This window comes from Onychostruthus taczanowskii, unplaced genomic scaffold, assembly GCF_017590055.1.
Source record: "Onychostruthus taczanowskii isolate IOZ18803 unplaced genomic scaffold, ASM1759005v1 scaffold5, whole genome shotgun sequence".
NCBI classification, from domain to species: Eukaryota; Metazoa; Chordata; class Aves; order Passeriformes; family Passeridae; genus Onychostruthus; species Onychostruthus taczanowskii.
The window spans coordinates 4827332-4849521 of record NW_024502568.1 but is presented as its reverse complement, the minus strand read 5'-3'; the positions used below and the strand labels follow the sequence as shown (position 1 = coordinate 4849521).

Sequence of the window (22190 nt, the reverse complement as noted above, 5' to 3'; positions counted from 1 at the left end):
AACAGATTGGTTTTGGAGCAATACAAGGACTTGATTTATTTTCGGTGTAAGTTGGGGGGGAAGGAAGAGACAGTAAAACATTTACACTGCTGAGACCAATGCATTTCAAAGCAGCATTGTGTGGCATAGAGCAGGATGGGCACAGAGCTGATAGATGTCCCAGGGCTGCCAGCTGTGATAGCTCATTCTCCTGCTGGCTGACTCATCATGCTCAAATGCCAACTCTGGAATCAAGAGGGAAAATTATTCGTCCTTTAATAGCCGAAATTGAAAAGTTACTTTCAAGAGTAATAAATGCTTTGGTCAGTATAATTTCTTTCCTTTATTTCTGAATTTCTTTAGATTTGTGGGAAGTATGAATATAATGGAAAATTTCTGATTTAATGCACTCTTTCATGTTGCTAAATGTAACTTTAGAAGTAAACATTATGAAAAAAAGTCTCTCCCCAAAGACTGAAAAAGAAAAAGGCCTTGATGTGAAATGTGAAGTTAGCCTCTCTGTTAGGTTTTGAAAAGATTGCAGGGTGTCTATGTGTGTCTAATTGTTTTTAAAGTCTAGTTTCTAGTCTAAACAGAATTAAACAAGCTACAGATTTCTGAGCAGTTTCATTTGAGCAATGTCCATAGAGATCTCCCTCTGGCAATATGATAGCAATGAGTGCTGAAGTAGCATTTACATTCCTGAAACTTGGATGGTTTTCCAACTAGAATAATTTGTTTAATAATAAATAAACAAAATACTCTGCTTCTGTACCTTGCTTCTGTAACAAAAGCAGTACATGTTCTAAATGTGGTCCTACTTCATACTGAATATGACTTGTTTTTAATAAGCTTAAATTTGAGTAAGGAGGCATTAAAACAAGTGTTTTCTTTATTAATATTTGCAGCATGTCTCTGCAGAATATATATATTTTTAAAACATTTCACTGGTTCTTTTTTAGCTGCTTGGTGGCAGCCTTGTGTTAAGGAGCCGTGGGAGCTTTTGGCATTTTGAGTGCTGTGTTGATTTTGATCAATTCCAAACATGATAAGACATTAAATTTTGATCTGTGCATTGTCACTATGTCTGTACCAGGCACTTCTGGTAATTATGCACATATGGTCTTTAAATGCCTCGTGGAAAAATAGCTCTTATTTCGTCAAAGAGGAAAGATAATGATAATAATTGATAATTAAGAGATTGGTTGGAGGCCATTTATAATGCTTTTAAGTCTTAAATAGTGATTACTCAGAAATGGAATGTTTGGATAAGCACACCAGGGCAAAGACTGTGTAAATTGCATATCAGATGCCAGCAGCCCTCATTTTCCTGGGCAGACCTTCACGGGAAATCTGCATGTCCACAGGTGAACACACGGCCCTGTGTGCTGTAAACAGCCTGGCTTTCACTCTCTGAGCTGCATCACCACCTAGCTACTCCTGAGAACCACAAATTCCCTCTGCTCTTGTCTCACAGGACCCTCCCATGGGAAAGGGTCCCCTGCTGGTACAAAATGACAGTCCTTTCCTTTGGTACCCAGGGCAGCAAGGCCAGGGATGGCAGTTCTCCCTGGTCCCTGGGGGAACCCGAGGTAGTGCCACCCTCAGCTGCTCCCTTCAGTTCCTCCACAGCTCCAACAGTGAGGGGACAATCCTGCCCCCCTGCAGAGCTCTGAGCTGGCTTACTGGGGCACAGCTGAGCTTTGGGCTGCAAGATGAAGAGCCACAATTAATTCTCAAAGGCTGAGATGTAATCCCAAAATATTTCTATTTATTATCTGTTATCCAATATTTCTAGATATTATCAACTGTCTAGTAGGCAGCCAAGCAGAAAGTTCTGCAGAACCTCCTCAACATGAGACCAGTGTTGTGTGTGAAGATTTCTGCAAAGCTGAAGGGGAGGGTGCTGCCTCCCCAGAGAAGGCAGCTGTGTATTCTGCAAACATCTGCATAGAGTATTGCCATTATCTATGGTAATGGATCTCCCGACTCCTGCTAGTGGCAATCATGTTGGTATGTCTGAGCTCTTTGTCTCTGCCCCCCGTAGCAGCAGAGTAAAAGCTACTGTCTGTCCCTGCCCTCCTCTGACAAATTTCATTAGCATGAGCAGGTTTGCATCCCTTTGGTAATATCACTTGGTTTCAAACATGGTATTTCTGAATCACAGTTTAGCAGGAGATTTTCAAACAAGCATTTAATGAATAATAGATAGAAACAGAAAGAAGGCAGCTTAAGAATTTTAGAGAAAATTAAACTAGCAGCTGTTAAATATTGTAGCAGTCATTACATTCAGAAGTAATCTGCTACCTGTCCAGGAGACTTACACATTTTATGTGTAATGGAAATGAGATTTGGTTTAATCTTGTCACACCATGATCAATTTGTGTCTCTGAGAGCTCAGCATTTGACACCACCTTTCTGCAGTGCCATTTGCTTCAATACAATGCAATTAATAAACCAGCAGTGTATAAAGATGTAATTTGCAGCTCAGATGGTAAAAAGTCTTCAAAGCAGTAAAGGCAGATGTATCAGTGGATGATAAAACTCGATATTTCCTGTTTTTAGAGCTCCATCATAGGTCATGTATTCTTCTTGTCCTATATGACAACTTGCCAAGTGTCTTTATTTCTTGACATAATGCTGGGAAAAGCAATGACATAGAAATAGACGCTTTCATATTTTTTAAAGTATTTGTATAGAGATATATATGTGATATAGAAGAACATAAGTAGCATATATTGTTTATACTTATACATAATATTCTGTAAGAACTAAAACTGGAAATAATTCTGTGCACATGGGACATTTATCTCATTGGGATGGGATTGTGCTCCATCTATGTACATTGCTGTTACAGTGTTCAGAAATATTTAAATTGAGAAGGAAGCTTGCAGAAAAGTTACACTTTCTTTTTGTGATGTTCATGAGAATTAGTCCTTGAGAATGGCATTTTGCCTGACTGTGGGGGAGGCTTGGCAGGATTCTGCAAGCAGGCAGTGGCACTCATATTCCCAGTTCTGACTGGAGAGCTAGCTGCCAGGCCACCTGTTAAATGCAGCTGAGTCGAGACCTGTCCATTAATGCCTGATTGTTTATTTACACATTTTTACACATTTTTCCTCCAGGAAGCTTGTTTAGTGGGCTCAGGCTGCAATGTCAGTCCCTACCTACACAGGCCAGAAATGAAGGACTCCAGGAGAGCTCTGGTCATTTATGGTTGTGGTTCTAGATTGGTTGTTAGACACCTTTAAATAGAGGTGACAATTTTGTTTCTGGTTTTGTTTGGTTAGAGACAAACTCATGAACAGTGTCTTCACTGGTAGAGCAAAGTAGGACTCACACTATGCCATGAAAATGAACAGTCAATGACAGAGCCTAAAAGGGGTTCACACGTCAAGCTTGAATATAGTTCAATGAAACAATTTTCTGATGAACAAAAAACTCTAGGATTTCTTGATTAATGGATATAGTTGAAATCTTTGGTTGAGGAAAAGATTGACAAAGAGGATTTTAATGAAACTTCTACTGGATCAATACAAAGGAAAAATATATCTGTGTAATATTAAAATTGAATACACTGGAAGATTTAGACCTAAACTAAGTAGGAGGGATTTTAGTCTTCAAACCTCTGCCTCACCGACAGTCTATGAAAAGTTACTGTAATCACAGTTCTAACTCTATCATAGAGAAAGTGAAGGCTGAGAAGTGCAGCCAGAGTGGCAGAATAGCAGGTTGGCCAAGTCACAGGGTAGGCAGACAGCAGAGCACTGGGTTTGTGTGCAGGTGGTGGGTGAGTAAAGCAGCAGGCAAGAAGAAGGACAGATAAATGAGATGTGCAGGCATGATCTCTGGAGGCAGACTGATACCAAGCAGGGCTGTGATAGGAATTATCGATGCACTGGAAGTCCCACTCTGTTCTTGCACAGGAGAGGAGGGTGAAAAGGGGAGGAATTCATGGCTATCCTGCGGTGAAAAACTGCCCATAAAGCACCAAGAGCCTTTTATCAATGTACTACAGAGGCTTTACTGCAGCAGCCAAGTCTTCCTGTTGCACACAAAACGCAAAGATGAACGGGAAGGTTTCTGAAAGACTTACATAAGGTAGTAAAAAGAGAAAGGTAAGATAGCAGAGAAATCTGGATGACCTGCATAGCTGCAAGAGATCTGGGAGGGAAGATATGACATGAATTCTGTAATTTCAGCAGAACTCTCAGCAGAATGTAAATTCTAAGGCAATAATTGTCATTTTCTGATTCGTTAGTCCAGAAACCATACTTTTATATAAACGACCAGAAGCCTGTCGATTCATAGAATCCAATGACCTTGACATTTACCTTTTTCTGTTTCACAACTTTCTCCTCCAAACTCCTCAGCCTGTGCCTGGTGCTTATAACCTCATGCTGCAATCCCGGAGAACCCAGTGAGTGAGTTTCGCCGCTTGCCTGACTGAGGCTGTCTCGGGAACGCAGTGCTCGGCCCAGAGAGGAGCAGGCTTGAGCAGAACAGTGGGCCTGGTCCTTGAAAAGGAATGGAAAAGCAACTCCAGGGGAAGGGAGATCAGAAGTAGCAGCGTTCCTTCTCCCTCCAGCGGCCGGGGATGCTGCGCTCCCCCGGGGGTACATTCCCCAGCGCCGTTTGAGGCTGCTCAGCTCCATAAATGCCATTTGCATGGGGATAGGATGTAACAAGAGCTGTAAATCACTGACGGCGGAGTGAACTCCTCAGGGGCAGACACGGCGGAGCCGAGCCTCGGAAAGCTGGGGCAAAGTGTGAACGATATCTTTTGTTGGGGGGGAGGACTGATAGCAATTAGATGATACTTATCTGGCCCTTTGATGTGTATTTACACGAACAACGTTTTCCTCCGGGAGTTGCGCTATAAAGGAGGCCCGTGCTCCCCGACGCGCTCCTTCCCGGCATCTCCGAAACAAGGCACGATGACTAAGGCCCCTTTCTCCGTGGAATGGTTGTCCCAGAGCAGCCAAGCTCTCAAGAGCCCCACCAAGGGCTCCCCACACCGAGCTTCGTCCGCGGGCCACGGGCCCGGCTCCAGCGTCGGCCGGAGCGAGCGGGGCCAGGAGCCGCCGGCGGGCCCGCGGGACGGGACGGGCGGCCGGAGCCGGGAGCGCCTGGCGGCCACTCCCGCCGCAGGTACCGCGGGACAGCCGGGGGCTCCCGGGGGGGGACGGCGGGTCTGGGACACCCCGGGCCCGGGAAGGCACCACTGCGCCCTGGCTGCTCGGGGGCGGAGGGGGCGGGCGGTTCCCCACGCGGTGCCCGGGCCTGGCTGACCCTTTCCTTCTCCTCATCCCTGTGCGCAGGAGCAGGCGGGAGGCCATCGGGAGCGGAGCAGCCCGTGCCGGAGGAGGCTCCCGAGTGCCCGGGCCCCGAGGAGCCGTGCGGGCGCGGCGGGCGGCGGCTGCGCACGGCGTTCAGCGCGGAGCAGATCAGCACCCTGGAGAGCTCCTTCCAGCGGCAGCAGTACCTGGGCGCCGCCGAGCGCCGGCAGCTGGCGGGCAGGATGCGCCTCTCCGAGGTGCAGGTGAGCGGGGGCGCGGGCTCGGTGAACGGCGGCGGCACTGCTCCAAATAACGAGATAATCGAGCCTGGGTGGCGTTCTAACCTCGTCTCTTCTTCTCCCCCTGTACCCTTCCCCCAGATCAAGACGTGGTTTCAGAACCGCCGGATGAAGCTCAAGCGGCAGCTGCAGGAGTTGAGGACGGAGCCCTTCTGCAGCCCCGCTCTCCCTTACGGACCTCAGGGCGCTGTGGTGCCCCTGCCGCTCACATACGTGGCCCGGCCACCACCTCTGCCCCGGCAAGGGGCTGCCTCTGAGGGCTTCGCTGTGGCGGCCCTGCCGGCACCCGCCCTGGACCTCAGCAGCGCCTGCAGAGCACAGCCGGTTGGCTTTTGGGCAGCACCCTGCTTTGTGGGGTACCGGGACCCCAGGGCTTTCCTGCTGGGTGTCTGACCGTCTGATACCAGCTAGGACTAAAGAGGATTTGCACTACTGACAGATATGTGGGCTGCTCTCGTCCGTAACTGCTTGGTGGAGTTATGATGCAGCACCGATTTAAACATTTACAAAGACATGCTGGACAATCTGAATCGTGGACTTGAATTTAAAGGCAACTGTAAAATATAAACGGGGTGGGACAAACAATAATATAAATGGAATCTTTTAATAAACCTATTTTTTCCCAGCTTTCATGTGAATTCCTTTCTCGAGGATTGTAGGGATATTCATCCTGCCCCGAAAGAAAGCTCCTCTTCACTTAAAGAAGCATAGACTACTTCTTATCTAGATTTGTTCTGCCCCACCTGCAATTTACTCTGCCGCTGAATGCGAAAAAGCGTGAATTTCTCTCTGTCTTCTAAAGCAGGTATCCAACCCTTTCTGCTGCTTTCTGTCACGGAACTGTGTTTTTAGCCAAATGTGTGGATACACCTGCTACTTAATACTGGGCTTGGTATAGTTGCAGAACAGATGCTTTTAAGATTTAAAAAATTATTTTCTAAATAAGTATGATATCATATCTTCACGTTTTAATGAGCTACCTCAGTAGATTAGTAAGAATCTCTTACCTAAACAGATCATTGAAAGGATCTTGACATTTCTTATCTAGGAAAAAGTATCTGGTCATCTCACATGCAGTTATCAGGGTACAAGGGTGATGATCAAAAGAATTTTAACATTCCAAAGCTGGTTTTCCATAAGTGGCAGTAAAATTCCTTACCACTGTGCTATGCACTTTTAAAATTTGGATAATGAGCTAGTACACTGGTGATCAAAATGGCCTGATTTCAGGCCAGAAAAAGGGCTCTGAGAAATGATCTTTGACTGTAAGTTGACATAAATCTTTCAAAGTCAATTGTCAACTAACATGAAAAGAGCAATAAAAATTTCCATGACTTTAGAGGTGATCTGGGGGGGTTACTAGGATATTTCCGGCACACTGGTAATTTTAACTCCTGTAATGAATGGTCTGAGGGTTCTCTAGCAGCCTCCTTGAATATCTTTTGTATACAGAGGCCAATCTCCCGCTTGTTCCCTTGCCTGGTGAAAAGCAACATTATGTGCTGCTGTGGGGAGTGGGCTTTGCTGTCACCTCTTTTGTAATCTATGCTGTATTTTTCTAGTCTTTTGAGATAATAGTATTTGTTTGCAATTGCACAAATTGTGTATCTCTAATGCAAGAGTTTCAGCTAAATTAAAAAGGGCTCAGGTGCTATCAGTCTTGCTGAGATCTCAGGAACATTACACAGTTATGGATTAAGGAAGTTTGTTGACACATAAGTAAAATTCCCATTCGATGGAGGCTTATTTCTGGAAGTCAGATGTCATTAAACAGTAATATTGATTTGAAGAAATCTCTCTGACTCTTTCAAACATCATTAGGGAACTGGGGTGTCTCCAGAAAGAGCTGCAATGGTGAGTATTTCCCTCTGCTCTAAAGCAGTCATGTTTGAAATAACAAGACAGTCAAGGCCAATAAATGTACACTTACCATAAAAAAAAAATTAAGCATTAGACTCCATGTGGCTATTCTGTTTTCAAGGCAGTAATGGTTGAAGGGTTAGGAGTTCCCCTTATAATCTCGTTTGGCCACAGAGAAGAGCCCCACCACTCCTCCAAATGCTCTGCTCAGCTCGTACGAAAGGAATAATGATAATAACCCTTCCTGCTCTCAGAAGCCAGAGCGGCGGCATGGGAAGCTGGGGGTGAAGGAGCGGAGCGCTCTCTGAGGCCACCGGGACTGCCCGCAGCGTTCCGGGAGCGTCCCACCCCGGGCCAAACGGGGGAGGGTGAAAGGGAAGTGGGCATGGGCAGCGCCGCAGCTGGGCCCGGAGAAAGTGAGAGACAGATGGAAAGGCTCGGGAGGAGAGAGGGAGAACAAAGTGCTCCCGCCTGCGGAGGGGAGCTGCTTCCTGGGAGGGGAACTGCGGGGATGGAGTTTGTGCAGGGGAGGAGGGTGCCATCGTCTCCACCCCAGTGCTAAAAAGGGAGAGGCAGGAGCACTCTCTTATCGGCCCCCATGTCCCCGGGGAGAAGTGAACTGGGGTGGCCCTGAACGAGCCCTCATTCCCTGGGTCTGCCCTCCCCGCTCCCGGGCTCGTAACGCGGAGCTGCAGCCGCCGGGCTGGGCTGTCGCGTCCGACGGGCGAGCGGCGCGGAGCCGGCCCTGCCCTGCCCTGCCCTGCCCTGCCCTGCCCTGCCCTGCCTCCTCAGCCTGCCCTGTCCTGCCCTGCCCGCACCCGAGCTGGGCTCCGCCGCGCCCGGCGGTGCCCGGAGCGGGGCAGCAGCTTCCCCTCCGTGCGGAGGTTTAGAGCCAGGCAGAGACAGACGGTGCTGCCGGGCACAACGCGCAGTGTTGCCGTCCTTGCCGTGATTTAATCCCGCGGGGTTTGTGGGGACAGCGCTGGGACAGGAGCGCTGCGAGGCCGAGCGGCAGCAGCCCCGGGGCGGTCTCGGGGATGGTCTCACCGTACCGGGGGCTGTGTGCGGCTCCCCGTGCTCTGGCCGAGGCTGGCGGGTTTCGTGCCAGGGGCGAGCGCTGGTTAGCGGGACTAGCGGGGCATCCCAGCTCTGGGCGTAGGAGCTGCAGAGCGGCTGGCGAGGCAGAAGCCGCTCTCTGTTCGAAAGGGTGCTAATGGTCACTTAACATAATGAGTCCTTGGCCGCAGGTATATTCTGCAAGCACATGAAATACCTTGCCAGTGTTTTGGCAGGGCTAGCTTGCAAATACTCTTCTGTTTCCCGGTAATTGCTCAAATGAACGCGACAGGTGATGCTCACTTGGCCGAGTCCCTAATGCTATCAGGTTCCTCTGAATATCTACACGATAATTTCTCTCCGACCTGCAAAACCCGGCTTTCTCTAGAAAGCAACTACTACGTTCCAGTTGTCTAAAATCTTTACGTGAAGTAATTTAATTTTTGCTAAAGATGTCCAACTGTGGCATTAAAATGCGAACGCACGTTTTCCCTTTGATCTGAGAGAAAGAAACTCGGACTTCATGCTTCATGCCATCAGATTACATGAATTCAAACATCCTGCTTGTTTGAATTTCTCCTTCACTATGTTTTAGCCCTGGCAGCAGTAGAGGGGCACTAGTGTCAGTGATACCTGCACGGTCCCAGCCCCTCGCAGGAGATGGGAGCGGTCCGGCACCGCAGCCGATTCCCGGGCAGCCCCGGCAGCGCGGCGGGGAGCGCCCCGCCTTTGTGTCTTCAATCGCACCGCAACAAACCAGCCCCGGAACGCTCTCCAGCAGCACAAAGGGATGTGGGCAAGTGAGATACAAATGGGAAGAAAAAAAAAAAAAAAAGAAAAAAAAAAAAAAGCCGGGTCGATTAGTTGGGGAGGAGTAGTTTAATGCCCGTGGGGTGAAATTGTCGGAACCCCCCGGCCCGGCGGCTCTCGAGGAAGAGGCTGTATAATCTGGAAACTGGGCTCCCCGGGGAGGAAAAGGGGATGGGAGGAGAAAATTGCCAGAGCGCTAACTTCAAAGATCTTCTCCCCTGCAGTGCGTGCGCGGAGGGGGAGAAACCTGATTGAATTAACACCGCGGGGCGGGGAGCCGCCAGCAGCCGCGCTCGGAACCGCCCGTCCCAATTTGGCTAAAGCAGCCATCAGGGCACTGGGGATAGGATCGGGGTGTATCACCCCCCTGCAGCTCCTAGACATGGTGGAGCCACTCCAGGGACCTCTTTACAAACTAGGTGAAGTTATTCGGCGTTGTGTGCTAATCGAGAGAGATCTTGCACTGTTAGGCCATTACATCTAATTGCTGCCCATTATCTCTTTCTTTGATACTCAATTAGATGACAATTAACTTGATAAATCCCACCGAAGTGGAGGGGGGAAGAAAGAGGAGAGACTTCTTGGTCTCGACATGTTCCTTGTGTAGATTTTATTACTCTTCCTTTATATTTGTGTCTTAAACTCCTAGGCTTCAACCTAGTATTATCCTCTAATAGTACCTAGCAGGGAGCTAATCCCAGTGTCTCTTCGGCATTCAGGCAGGCTAAGTGCTTTCATTTCTATTTCAGCTCCTAGTTACTCTGCCTGGGCAATTCTGAACAACTGTGGAGGTGTCACAAGTCCTCAGGCACTGTGGCCATCGCGTGCATAGAAATTCAAGTGCTAGTTTGTTTCGAGCTAACTTGTGCTTAACTTATCTAGGTGCTTTGTCCATTAGTTCTGCAAAGCACGCAGAAATATTCCCCCGATAAATCGTTTTTAATGCAAAGAGCGTGTTGGCTCCCACAGTGGCTGAATGGGGATATCTGGGCTTGCAGCGTGAGTCGGGAGGGAAGAGGGTGAAGCGCTGCCGGCTGAGTCAGTAGCATTTGTCATTTATTGTGTGTTAGCCCGCATTGTTCCCGTGGGCAAAGGAGCGGCGGGGTGATGGCACTGTTAGTGTTCACGGGTACTTCAAACAGAAAAGCATCTATTCCCAAACAATCGATCTCGTTGATGCCTAATTGACTATCTAATAGCACCTATCAGGACATCAAAGGAGACGCTGAATAACCAAGTTAGCATTTCCAAAGGGGAGCAGTGGAGGGTACAAACAGCCATCAGCTGTCCCACCGGCCAGGAGCCCAGCCCGGGCCTGAGCGCCTGCGATTCCTGGGGCCCCTTCTGAAGCAAACTCTTGTCTTGCCTGCACTTTTAGCCATGTTAAAACCCCGTTCCTTAAAAAGCGTTCACTTGCCTCTGAAGGGGTGCTACACTTCCCCAGGCTCTGTCCTCCTGCCCATTGCGCAGCTAAACAAGTTTTTTCGTGGTGTTCCAATGTTGGAGTCTTTTTGGTTTGGATTTGTTGGGTTTTTCGCTTTCTCATAGTGGAGTGGGTGGCATTGCACACCCTATCATCTCCACTCCTCTGGTTTTGTCAATAATATATTGGAAAATCTGTGCTTTTCATAAATATAATTAAGATCTGCCTATGATGGAGTCACTGTCCCAGACCTGGTGGCCTAGTACATCGACTCTCAATCTATGATAAATGCTATGATAGTTTGGTCTATATGTTGTTTTGGGGGTTTTGTTTGAGATTGGTTTTCGGGTTTTTTGTTGTTTTTTTTTTTTTTTTTTTTCCCCATGGTTACCTACAGACATGGCTAGCAGGTAGAAAGTTTGCAACATGAAGATTTGCCCAACTATGCCAGCAATTATCATTCCCCTTGACAAGGACTATTTTTCTGTTAGCAAAATATGTCCACTTTTTCTTTATGTTTTCATGCAAAATCAATGTGATGGTCTGCTGAAGGTGGCCTTGGCACACCAATAGCATTCCTGGGCAACAAAAGTGCTTCATGATCTGGCAAAGGATGAGTATCTGGTGTCTTGCAGCTTGAACGATGGGCTGACCTTCCTCAGGCAATACCTTCACGCTGTAGAGCTGCTGCAGTCCTGCCTGTTCCCATGGGTTTACATGCCATGTGTGCACAAAGCCCCAGATGAAATATTCCCAGGCATACCAGTGAGAGAAATCTACCATTTGTCCTTAGAACTCTTGCAGAGCTCACACGAGAAGAGCACTCTGTCCTGACAGCCGTATCTGTAATTATCACATCCTGGCACGAATCACTGCACTGACATTCGGGGTGTCACACCGAGTCACAAGAGTGCATAAGCTTTCAGGGAATTTACTGAAGCAGCAAGTGTGTTTCTTATGGTTGTAAGGCTTACATACAAAGGCAGAACAATAAATATTTTGAAATGTGATTTGGAGAAATGGGTTCACTATATTCTTAATATAACACATGTAAAAAGAATTAATCAATTTTTCAATATTATACAATATCTGAAGTTCTGAGTATGCAGAATTCTATAGGACAATACTTAATTTTTCCTGAGAATTTAGATTTCTTTTTCATCATGTTTATATAGCAAATCAATTCAATGCTGTAAAAATTTCACATAATAGGAAATAATTTAATGGAAGTAAATTTGTGGCTCATACGAGCCCCTTATTACTGCAAGGTGAGGGAAAGATTTAACTGCAGATGTAGCACCTCTGTCCACCCAGAGTCGTTAAAAGTTTTCAAGTTTCTCAAGCTGCCACCTCTTTCTAATGGGAACCACAATAGCTACATAACACCTTCCACACTTTTCCCATCTGTTCCCGGGTTTTGTGGTCCACAGATGCAGCTACTTTCATCTGGAGTTGGGGGGGATCTTAGTGTTGGGTTTAAATATCCCGCTAAATAGGCAACTCAGATTGAGGTCTAATTTAAAAAAAAAAAATCAGTTTTCATTGACTTTCAGCAAACTGTTCAACAGGTGAACATCTGCTTCCATGCACTCCCTGCCAAAGGAGAGGGAGGAAATGGCAGCAGCTCTTCAGGGTTAATAATACTTGCCTTCTATAAGACGCACGTAATGTATCAGAGCAAATGTTGGTCTATTTGGGCAGAGCACTGTGTGGGCCTCTTGTGTCTGGTTCAATTTTGGCAGCTGGGGATGAAGTGTCTCTCCTAGAGGGCAGTCCCTGGTTGTTTCTGTGTGCTCGGATGAGGGGCCTGCAGGGCGTGGGGGACTCAAGGCTGCCTGGCTTGGCACAGATTTCTTCTGCTGGAGAAACGGTGGGGGAGGCTGCACTGCTGGAAGCTGAGCACATGCTGCCTGCTGGGTAGTTGTGTGCTCCGTTTAGGAGCTCCTGAATACCAGTGGTTTTCCTGTATTTTGTCTAAACTTCTTTCTGGTGAGGTAGTCAGGCTCTGCAGAGAGCACCCACTGCTTTACCAAGGACCACTTGCTGTGTGTGAGTTTCTATGTGGCAGAACATGGATTTTCTGCTTGGATATGTCCACATATGAGGTTATTCAGAAATTGCCATTCTGAAATAAGACTGGAGATAAGAAAGTGATGTGTTTCCTTCAGAAAAAGAGGGACCAAACACGAGTGGAATAGTTATTAAATCCTGAAGTTATTAAAATTGATGTACAGGCTCTTAGTTCATTTGGGGAACAGAATCTATCCCTGCTTGACCGAAATGTGTCTGGGATTTAAATGTTTGTGTTGCAGCGGTTTTGGCTGGGTCAGTGGCACTCACAGGTGTGCGGTTCTGATCCAGGGTGGGATCCAGCTGTGTTCACCTGCTTGGACATTTGCATTGGCTTGTGCACATCATCCAAAATTACAGTCTTGTGCCAGTAGTAAGTGCAACTCCTTCAGTGGCTGTGCTCAGCACCCCTCAAAGAGCAGGGCGATCTCTCTGTCGGGGCTGTGCCGAGGCAACAACAGCCTTTCCCATCCCTGAGGGGATGATGTTGCAAGCAAAGCTTCAGGAGGCATGCAGCTCTTGGGCTCTGTGGGCTTGGTAAGGTGTTTGCATTGCTCGGGTGCCTGGGCTTTATCCCTCCCCCGGGGCCAATGTGGGGATAAGCCGACTTTGTGGGATCGGGAGGGGTCGATAACCCTCTACACATTCCCGCTGGCACGGAGTTACGGGAACACCTGAGACAATGAAATTTAATAGCACGAATATAAGGGGTTTTTCCCAAATGATTTTCATAATAAACGGGGGAGGTGGTTTAATTAGGGTTTGGTTGGCTTCTTTTTTTCCTCTTCACATTGCCCATGTGTGTGGGAACCTAGATTATTGCTGTGTTTTAGAAAGAAACAAACTAATTCGCTGTTAGACCCAGGTTTATGGTGTCCACTTCTTCCGGTGATGCATCCGAGCAGGAACTCTGAGGATTTTGGAATTGAAATGGAGGTCATTGAAATGGAGGTCCTGTCAGTGCATTTACGCAGTTAGAGGGATTGGCGCTGGCTTGCATTCTTCTTGAAGCGAGGGTTAGAATGTGATTTATCCAAGTATCGCTACTGCTGGTGTGCTCGTGCTCGGTGTGGTATTTTTTATTTGCGTGACCAAAAGCCCGGTGAAGTTGAACAAAAGAAGGACCTGGAGACAGGCTGAGCTGCCGACATGCCCCTTTCCCCCAGCCAAGCTGTTCTCGGAGATGTCCTGGTATCCTCCGTGCATTACAAGGGCACCGTCCACCTCGGAAAGCGGCATATGGATTGGGGTATGAAGCTGATGAGGTGCGAGCACTGCTGCTCACTCAGCGCTTTGATCACTAAACGATTGGGGAGATGGGTTGCGTTTTCTGGCTAGACAGACGGCGCCAAGTTCAAGCTGAGAGGGCCCGAGGCTCTGCTCACGCCCAGCCCGGAGAGTGAGGGTTGAGCCCCGTGGATAGGGACTTCTTGACACTGGCCCCCCATGGCTTTTCCCAGGGAAGGAAAAGGACGGCGGGACTGGCAGGCTCTACCCGAGGCTCCTTATCCCTCATCCCTGCCCCGGCCCCGTGGGTGGAGTCTCGGGGCTGGTTTCGGGCCTGTGTGCGGCCTGGGACCCCGCGCCTGAAAAGGCAGCGGTAAAGCCGCGCTGTCCCCGGCAGCCGCGCTGTCTTTAGACGCCCGTTTGCGGGCTGGGGCTGCCCGAGCCCTGCCCTCCAGGGAAGAGGGGCAGCTTTGCACTTCAAGGGGGTCTCCCCGGCCCCGCAGACACGCTGGAGCCAAGGGCTGTAGACATTTGCCAGACGTGTGAACTTTCCTCCTCGCTGCTAGCTGTTATCTCTGCTCGATTCCCACTTTGATGTGTGTTCGCACTTACAAACCACCCCTCCCGGCACGGAGAGCCCATATAAGAGCGGGTCGCGGCCGTGGGCCGTCCAGCCCCTCTCCGCCATGAATCAGGCCCAGATCCCTTCGGCAGAGACCAAGCCCAATGGGGCCAGGCCCCACATCTGCTGTGCGCCCCCTCCCCGCGCCCCCAGCTCGCTGGGCAGCCCCACCCTCCTGGTCAGAGCCAAGCCCCGACGGAGCAGCCCCGAGCCGGGCCGGCCCGCGGACAGCGAGCCCTGCGCGGCGGAGCGGAGCCGGGACGGTCCCCGGGATATCAGCGAGCGCTGCCCGTCGGAGACAGGTGCGTGAGGAGGGAGAGGTGGATGTGGGGGCCGACAGGAGAGGGGGGAGCGGGCTGGGGACACGCCGGCGACAGCTGTGTGAGGAGGGAGAGGTGGATGTGGGGGCCGACAGGAGAGGGGGGAGCGGGCTGGGGACACGCCGCTGCAACGGCCTGGCAGGGCTGAGGGGCGGCGGAGGCACTGCCCCAGCCGTGCAGGGGCCTCACCGCCGCTCCTCCTCCTCCGTGCAGCCCCCGACGGCGGCTGGCTCAGCGCCGACGAGTCCTCGGGCTACGAGAGCGAGAGCGCGGAGCGCGCCGGGCCCGCGGCGGCGGGCGGGACCCGCGGGCGGCAGCGGCGGGCGCGCACCGCCTTCACCTCGGAGCAGGTCTGCCGCCTGGAGAAAACCTTCCAGAGACAGAAGTACCTGGGCGCCACGGAGCGGAGGAAGCTGGCGGCTGCCTTGCAGCTCTCGGAGATCCAGGTTAGTCCCGCAGGAAGCGGATCCCTCCCGGCCCTGCTCGGCAGGAGCAGGCAGGGTCGGCGGTTCCACGCCTGTCTTTCCTGCGATTAACAGACTCTTTGAGTTTAGTAAGGGCTGTGGGATCCCGCGGGGGTTAACGAGTTAGCACTCCGGGAAATTCGCGGCACTTTCTATCGGGAAGCCATCAAGGGTTTTTTATTTCTTAGTGAGATAAGCTGTCCTGGATATACAGCGATCTGCGTGTAGACCATGCAGAGCTACAAACTGGTCTTAAAGACTCTAATTGATTATTGAAAATTCCCTGAACGCAGCCACTCTTTCCTCTACATCCCGCAGATCCTCTGCCTTCTGATAAGTAGGGCAAAAACATCAGTCCCGCTGTGTCAATTCCATCTGAAGCAAAATGGCAAAAGCAGCTGAGATACGGTTGCTTATAATTTGCTCATTTTCCTTAGACAAAGTCCCTGATTTGTCTCCTGCATCCCATCCTTCTTTTTTGTTGCTTAGATTAAGACCTGGTTTCAGAACCGGAGGATGAAACTGAAGAGACAGATACAGGACCACCAGCACAGCCTCGTGTCCCCTGTTCCATTCCACAGCTACGCCCCGGGGACCTCACCAGCTCTGTTTCAGGATGGTCTCCACTACCCCTTTGCTGCCCAGCACCAGAGACTCCTGCCTTTTACCCCGATGCCTGCTGTGCAGTTCAGCTTCTCCTTTCCCAGATATGACGCATCGCAAAGCACCTACCACTTTATGGCAAATGAACTGCCCTACTACCATCAACACCTTCTTCCTCATCCTTCTTTCCATCCGGTTATTCAGAACAAAATGGACAGGCAATGCCACCCAGTGTATGCATTATAGTGACAAAGCAGTGTTTTATACTGTAATGTGTTTCATGCCCAGAATCTCTTGCCTGATTTGGAAGAATGTCTTTATTATTTTAAGTTAAATGTGAACATGAATAATGTTATATTTGATAATTAATATTAAAATATTAATTAATCTAGTCTAAAATGTTATGTTGATTGTTTTCATTGCTCCCCCCCCCCCCCCCGGTTTTTTTTTTTATATTTTTGGTTGTTTTGAGAACAAAATGGACAGGCAATGCCACCCAGTGTATGCATTGTAGTGACAAAGCAGTGTTTTATACTGTAATGTGTTTCATGCCCAGAATCTCTTGCCTGATTTGGAAGAATGTCTTTATTATTTTAAGTTAAATGTGAACATGAATAATTTTATATTTGATAATTAATATTAAAATATTAATCTAGTCTAAAATGTTATATTGATGGTTTTTATTGCCCCCCCCCCCCCAGTTTTTTTTTCATAAATGTGTGTGTGTATATATAAATAAAATATGAACAGGGTTATATGTGTCAACTCTATAAAAAATTGCACTTTTGCAATGCAAACTGCAGTGGTCACTTGTCCTCCTTTGTAAAGGTAATGGTTTAAATGGTTAAATACATTTTGTCTGACTTTCCTGCTATCCACCGAGATTGTGTCTGTTGAGTGTTTGGTAGCCTGGACTGAGGCAACTGCACCCGGTTGCCCTGCACTGTGCTTTGGCCTAAGTACATCCTCCAGAGGAAGGATAACCTGTCGGTGAGTTTCTCTCCTGGATATAAATCAAATATTTACAAGTCCAGTCCCATTTCCATGTGAAGGCAGCAGAGGTAATAGTATTAAGTCAGCATGTCTTTAAACAGGAATTAACAGATAAGGCCTTAATTTTGGAATTTTAAAGTTTTACAATTGACAAAGCAAATGCTGGGTAAAAAAATTTTGGGTGTATTTGTGTCTGGTTCAAAGCCATATCTGACTGGGATTGTAACCTGAAATTTGACTTTTGTCTCACCACTAGAAAACAATTATAATTGCATACTTGGCAATTTGCACTTTTTCAGCAATTTGATCTATTCTCTTTAAACATACAAAGTTTTGTTTTCGTAATCCTGAAAAATGTGTTGGGTTTTTTTAGTTCTTCCTGAGAGTGGTGTTCACTCCTAAAAGCGCTTACTTAACACTTATTTCTTAGCCTAAATTTTAATGAAGTTTTGTTAAATCACCTGTAAGGCCTTTTAAATACATTACTTGATTGTTGCATTGTAGTCTAAATTTCCACCCTCCGCCCTCTAATTCAGTGAGTCATCAAGAGTTTCGATGTAATAGCTTAGGGGCTTCTCACTTGTGAAAAAAATACTTGGAATGGGTAAAGGGAGTTTTCTGTGAAGTGTGTTCGAAGTGACCTGGCAATGCACGGGTCGTCCCTTCAGCTGTGTCACGGATCGGTGCTGCCCTGTGGGGCACAGAGAAGGGCTGTGGTGGGGGAAATTCCTTCGCGTGTCTCCCAGCTTCCCCTCCTCCCTTTTGTCTACCAAACGCGACGGAGGGAGGTGCTGGATGGGGAGGGAGAAGAACGGAGAGGGAATGCATGGCACAAAGCTGTAGTAGGCCCCCTTTTTTGCCTTGTGAGCAGAGGAAAAGAGGGTTTGGGTTTTTTCCTTGGTGGTGGTGGATTTTTATTTTGTTTTGTGCTATTTTTTTCTCTCTTTACAGCTGCAGAGTAGTCTAACCATCACCTAGCAAGTTAGATTGGTCTGGACTGGGGAAGGAGATGTAGTCACACCTGCTGCAGCTGCTTCATACTGATGTAAGGTCTCTGGTTTCCCATTGTCTAAAGGTTTGGTTTGCCACTTTCCATAAAACTTGCTTTGTGACTTTTAGGAACAGCCCTAAGTGTTCCTAAGATCAAGCCTAAACTAATTCTGTGGTTTAAAAATTAGGGAGGCTATCAAGTTACAGCAGCAACTTTTGGAAGTAAAAAGTGAAATATTTTGAGTGTCCCCAGAGACCTGAATTGGTGAACAATTTGTTTTCATAAGCAGATGTGAATTGCAAGTATGCTTGACATTGACATCAACATACATGCTTGCCTGTTAATTCCTTACCTTTATCTCTCTTCCAGTGCACAAATGCAACATGTCCATCAAAAACAGGAGAGACCACTTGAAGAATGGTGCAGAATAGACACATAAAAGAGAATACTGGGCAACTTGTTCGGTTTTGTTCATAGCGTTTTTACCTTTGGTAACATTTTAATTTAAATGCACTTGGCTGTAGCTCACAAATGTTTTCATAAAAACCCCCACTCAGGTAGAATGGACAGAGTTTTTAACATCATTGCCTATTAAATGATGTAGTTACTACCTAAATTTCAGTGTATACAGTACTCCATTTTTTTAGTGGATATCCCCACATAGGTTATTTTCTGAAAACTATATAGGAAAATTTATGTAGAAATTTCTATACAGCATGGTGATAACTGTAGGAATAAAGAGATTTCATGTCCTCCACTTCCACTCTCAATATAACTTCTCTAATATGGGTAAATTATTTTCTCCTCTAATCAAACTTTTTATGTAAAGAAAATAATTCAAAGAATCTTTATTTAATATAACAAAATAAATAGTTACTCTTAGACATATTTGGCACTTTTTTGAGATTATATATAATCGTTTACATTTTTAACAGGAAGGAAGATCTGGTTGGAACATCTGTCTTATGTTCTGTAGTTAGAGTCACTGCTGGAAGCACAGAAGAGTAACAAGATAATCCTGGCCCGGGAGGCAATAGTAAAGCTGGACTTGGCAAAACTGGCTGAAGAGACTGAGCTGGAACAGAAGGTAACAACAAGGCAGGGTTTGTCACAGCTGGGTGAAGGGAAACAGCAGAGCTAGCAGAGACATTGACGTCCATCCCGTGAGGATAGCTGGATGTAGCCATGTCTGGGTAAGAGTGATAGGGCAAAAGCAAGCCAGAGAAAAGAGCTTCGATCCTGGCATCTTGAGTCTGGCGCTTGAACTTCATACGACGATTCTGAAACCAGGTTTTTATCTGAGAATGGGAAAAAAGAGTCAAGAACCAACCCCCTTATCCCTTTTCCATATAGTAGTACACCCTGAAGGCAGAGTTATTGTCAAAGTAACAGATGCATTAACAGTAAACGTGTAGGGCTAATAATGTTGGCCTATATTTAATGCATAGTAATTGTCCTGGCATGATGAGGAATTGAACCGTGAATACTCCATGATGCACAGGAAGCCAATACTCAGATATGGGCCAGGGCTGTAACACAAGACTTGTGCAGTGGGGATAAAAGTGCTGCGTAGGGGTGGTTATGTTTAAAAATTCTGCAGTGCCCCTGTCAAGTAGATACACAACCATAAGAAAGAATTAGCCGGAAAACTGAGGTTCAGGAGATCACAAAAGTACTTTTACCCCCAGCGAAGTTTCATCTTTAGAACTTGCATTCACCATTTTCCATTTGCCCCTTGTCCCTGGAGCGCTCGGAGCTGAGCCGAGCACACGGTTTGCTCACGCCCCGTTTGCTGCCAGCGGAGCGGGGCGAGGCTGAGGGCGGCCCGGGCCGCCGCAGCTGCAGGAGCTGTCACTGTCGCTGTCACTGTCGCTGCCACTGCCCCGTCCCCCGGTGACGGGGTGCCTCCCACCCCCGGGCTCCGCGTCCCGCTCGGGCGGAGGGCGAGGCCGCGCTCACCTGGCTCTGGGAGAGGTTCAGCACGGCGGCCAAGCGCCGCTTCTCGCCGGCGCCGATGTAGCGCTGCTCGCGGAAGCTGCGCTCCAGCTCCTGCAGCTGCGCGGCCGAGAACTTGGTGCGGGGCCGCCCGGGCGCGGCGCCCGCCGACACTGCTCCGTGCCCGGGGCGCTCGGCGGCCTCCCGCTCCCGGGGCGAGTCTGCGGGGACAGATGGGGGCGTCTGAACGGGGGACCCTTCCCTCGGCGGGCCCCGGGCCCCGCGGGCCGTGACACAGTGGCGGCCGTGCCCCGCCCGCTGGGACCGAAAGCGCCGCGCCCGCCGCAGCGCGGGGGGACGCGGGGGGCACGGCCGGGACTCACCGGGCAGATCCCGAGCTCCGCCGCGGCTGCTCTGCGCCAGCCACTCCACCGAGAAGGGCCCCTTCTCCATGTCCCCAGCCCCGCCGGCCCTCACTGGAGCCGCCCCGGACGCCGGGGCAAACATTTAAAGCGCCGTCCCCGGCGGGGTTTGAAAAGGCCCAAAGCATCAAATGAGTCCGGGGACAAAGGACCTCATTGAGAGGGCTTTAATCTCCCCTTTCAGGTGATTGTTACATCCGCCTAATCTCCGAGCGCAGTAGTTTGCAGAACTCAAGGCTGCCTGACCTGGCGCCAAGTTCAGCGCGGAGCCGTCTCACCACGTAGGTGCTGGGAATTGGCCTGGGCTTCTTCACGCTGCCCGAGCTGCCCTCGGCCCCCGTGATTGCCAATCTTTATCTTCTGCTATGAAGGGCGAGGATTCAGAAAGGACTGATAACAAAGAAGGACAGGGAGAAACCTCTTTTATGAGTCTCATACCCAAATTTTGCCACCCTCTTGCCTGTTTGATGAAAGGCTTGAAAGAATCCTCTTCCCTATCATCAGCAAAGGAAGTAGGGACGTGAGGTAGGGACAAGTAAGTAGTCCTCGTCAGATAGAAAACTTGAAGAAATCTTGAAGAAACACTGATATAGTATCTTATTGATATGCCTGTGAGCAGCTCAGTGCTCTGTACTAAGTCTGGGTGGGTAGAGGTAGTTTCAGCTTGGAGTTACTTGGAAAGTGCAGGGTTAACCATTTTTTGGTGCTGTCCATGAGGCAGAGTGCTGCAGTCAGGATTCTCATCTTCCTCTGAAGTCTTAGGTACGCTTGTTGACTTCGGTTTATGTAGTATCAGAGATTTTAAGAAGTCTTCAGGGAGAGAATGGTTGAAACTACAGGACAGCGGCATTTGCACAGCCATTTGTTAGGTCATTTTCAAAAAGCAGGGTGGGAAGTTTTGAATAATTTGAGTTCATGCTTATGAGTTTATTTAAGAATAAAATCAAGCAATGAGCAGTTATGTGTCAGGACATTGGACAGGAAACACTGAGAAAATTACTAGTTCTCTTGAATTTATCTATTCATGTATTAAAACTCCATCTCCTTTGCCTGCATCCCAAGAAAGAAATGGTGCATTTCAAAGTAAACAGGTCTGATGTTCTTATGAAGTAGATCAAAGAAGAGGAGTGTAAACTCTGTTCAGAGGCAGTCTGTTCAAGGATGATTCAGATAAGGGTGAGAAAAGAACCACTTTTACGGTCTGAAGTGGGCCTGGGATGGCACAGTCCTTATCCTCTGCAAACACGGGCTAACACATTTACAGGTTGTTTCAGTAAACAGTCACCGCTGCTTGAGTTTATACAGTCAGAGATAATGAAGCAGCTTCCACGCGGAGCGGAACATGTTTGATTCAACGTGCTAATTCTTAAACTTCAAAGAAATTCATGTCACCTTTTACGAAGGGTGATGTATTTATAGTGAGATGGCAAAAGTAAGATAAAGCTACACTCGCAGCTCTCTCTCTTCTTAGGTTTTCTATATTTATCAGGCAGGATTATTATTATTTCCTCCCATAAAATGCAATGTAATTTTGTTAACTATGCTGAAGTATGACACACCTAAGAAATTTTTACACTCTGATTTTGAATATTCTTCATATATATATTCATCTGCTTTTATAAAGTCTTTTACTCTTCTTGTAGTAAAAAGAAAAAAAAAAAAACACCCACCATCTCTTGAATATCTACCTGAGTATTTTTCCTTTAGTCTTTTACTCTTCTTGTAGTAAAAAGATTTTTTTTGTTTGTTTGGGTTTTTTTTTGGTTTTTTTTTTTTTTTTTTTTTTTTTGGGTTTTTTTTTGGTTTTTTTTTAATTTTTTTTTTTTATTTAATAAAC

The 22190-nt window shown here is 47.9% G+C and overlaps 3 protein-coding genes across 3 annotated transcripts; 2 read left to right on the top strand and 1 right to left on the bottom strand.

Annotated features, from left to right (window-relative positions):
• The first annotated feature begins 4942 nt into the window (after positions 1-4942).
• LOC121341930 (homeobox protein HMX1-like) lies at positions 4943-6180 on the top strand. The gene is made up of 2 exons (XM_041415904.1): positions 4943-5521; positions 5639-6180. Exons 1-2 carry the CDS (start codon positions 4943-4945, stop codon positions 5948-5950), a joined length of 891 nt encoding a protein of 296 aa, XP_041271838.1. The 3' UTR covers positions 5951-6180.
• Positions 6181-14689: 8509 nt separating this feature from the next.
• LOC121341724 (homeobox protein vent1-like) lies at positions 14690-16258 on the top strand. The gene is made up of 3 exons (XM_041415518.1): positions 14690-14927; positions 15159-15391; positions 15899-16258. The coding sequence occupies exons 1-3, from the start codon at positions 14690-14692 to the stop codon at positions 16256-16258; spliced, it is 831 nt and encodes a 276-aa protein (XP_041271452.1).
• A 2658-nt stretch (positions 16259-18916) lies between these two features.
• On the bottom strand, positions 18917-20384 carry LOC121341723 (homeobox protein vex1-like). Its single transcript, XM_041415516.1, has 2 exons — positions 19956-20384; positions 18917-19294 (listed from the first exon to the last, which is right to left on the bottom strand). Exons 1-2 carry the CDS (start codon positions 20382-20384, stop codon positions 18917-18919), a joined length of 807 nt encoding a protein of 268 aa, XP_041271450.1.
• Between the last annotated feature and the right edge of the window lie 1806 nt (positions 20385-22190).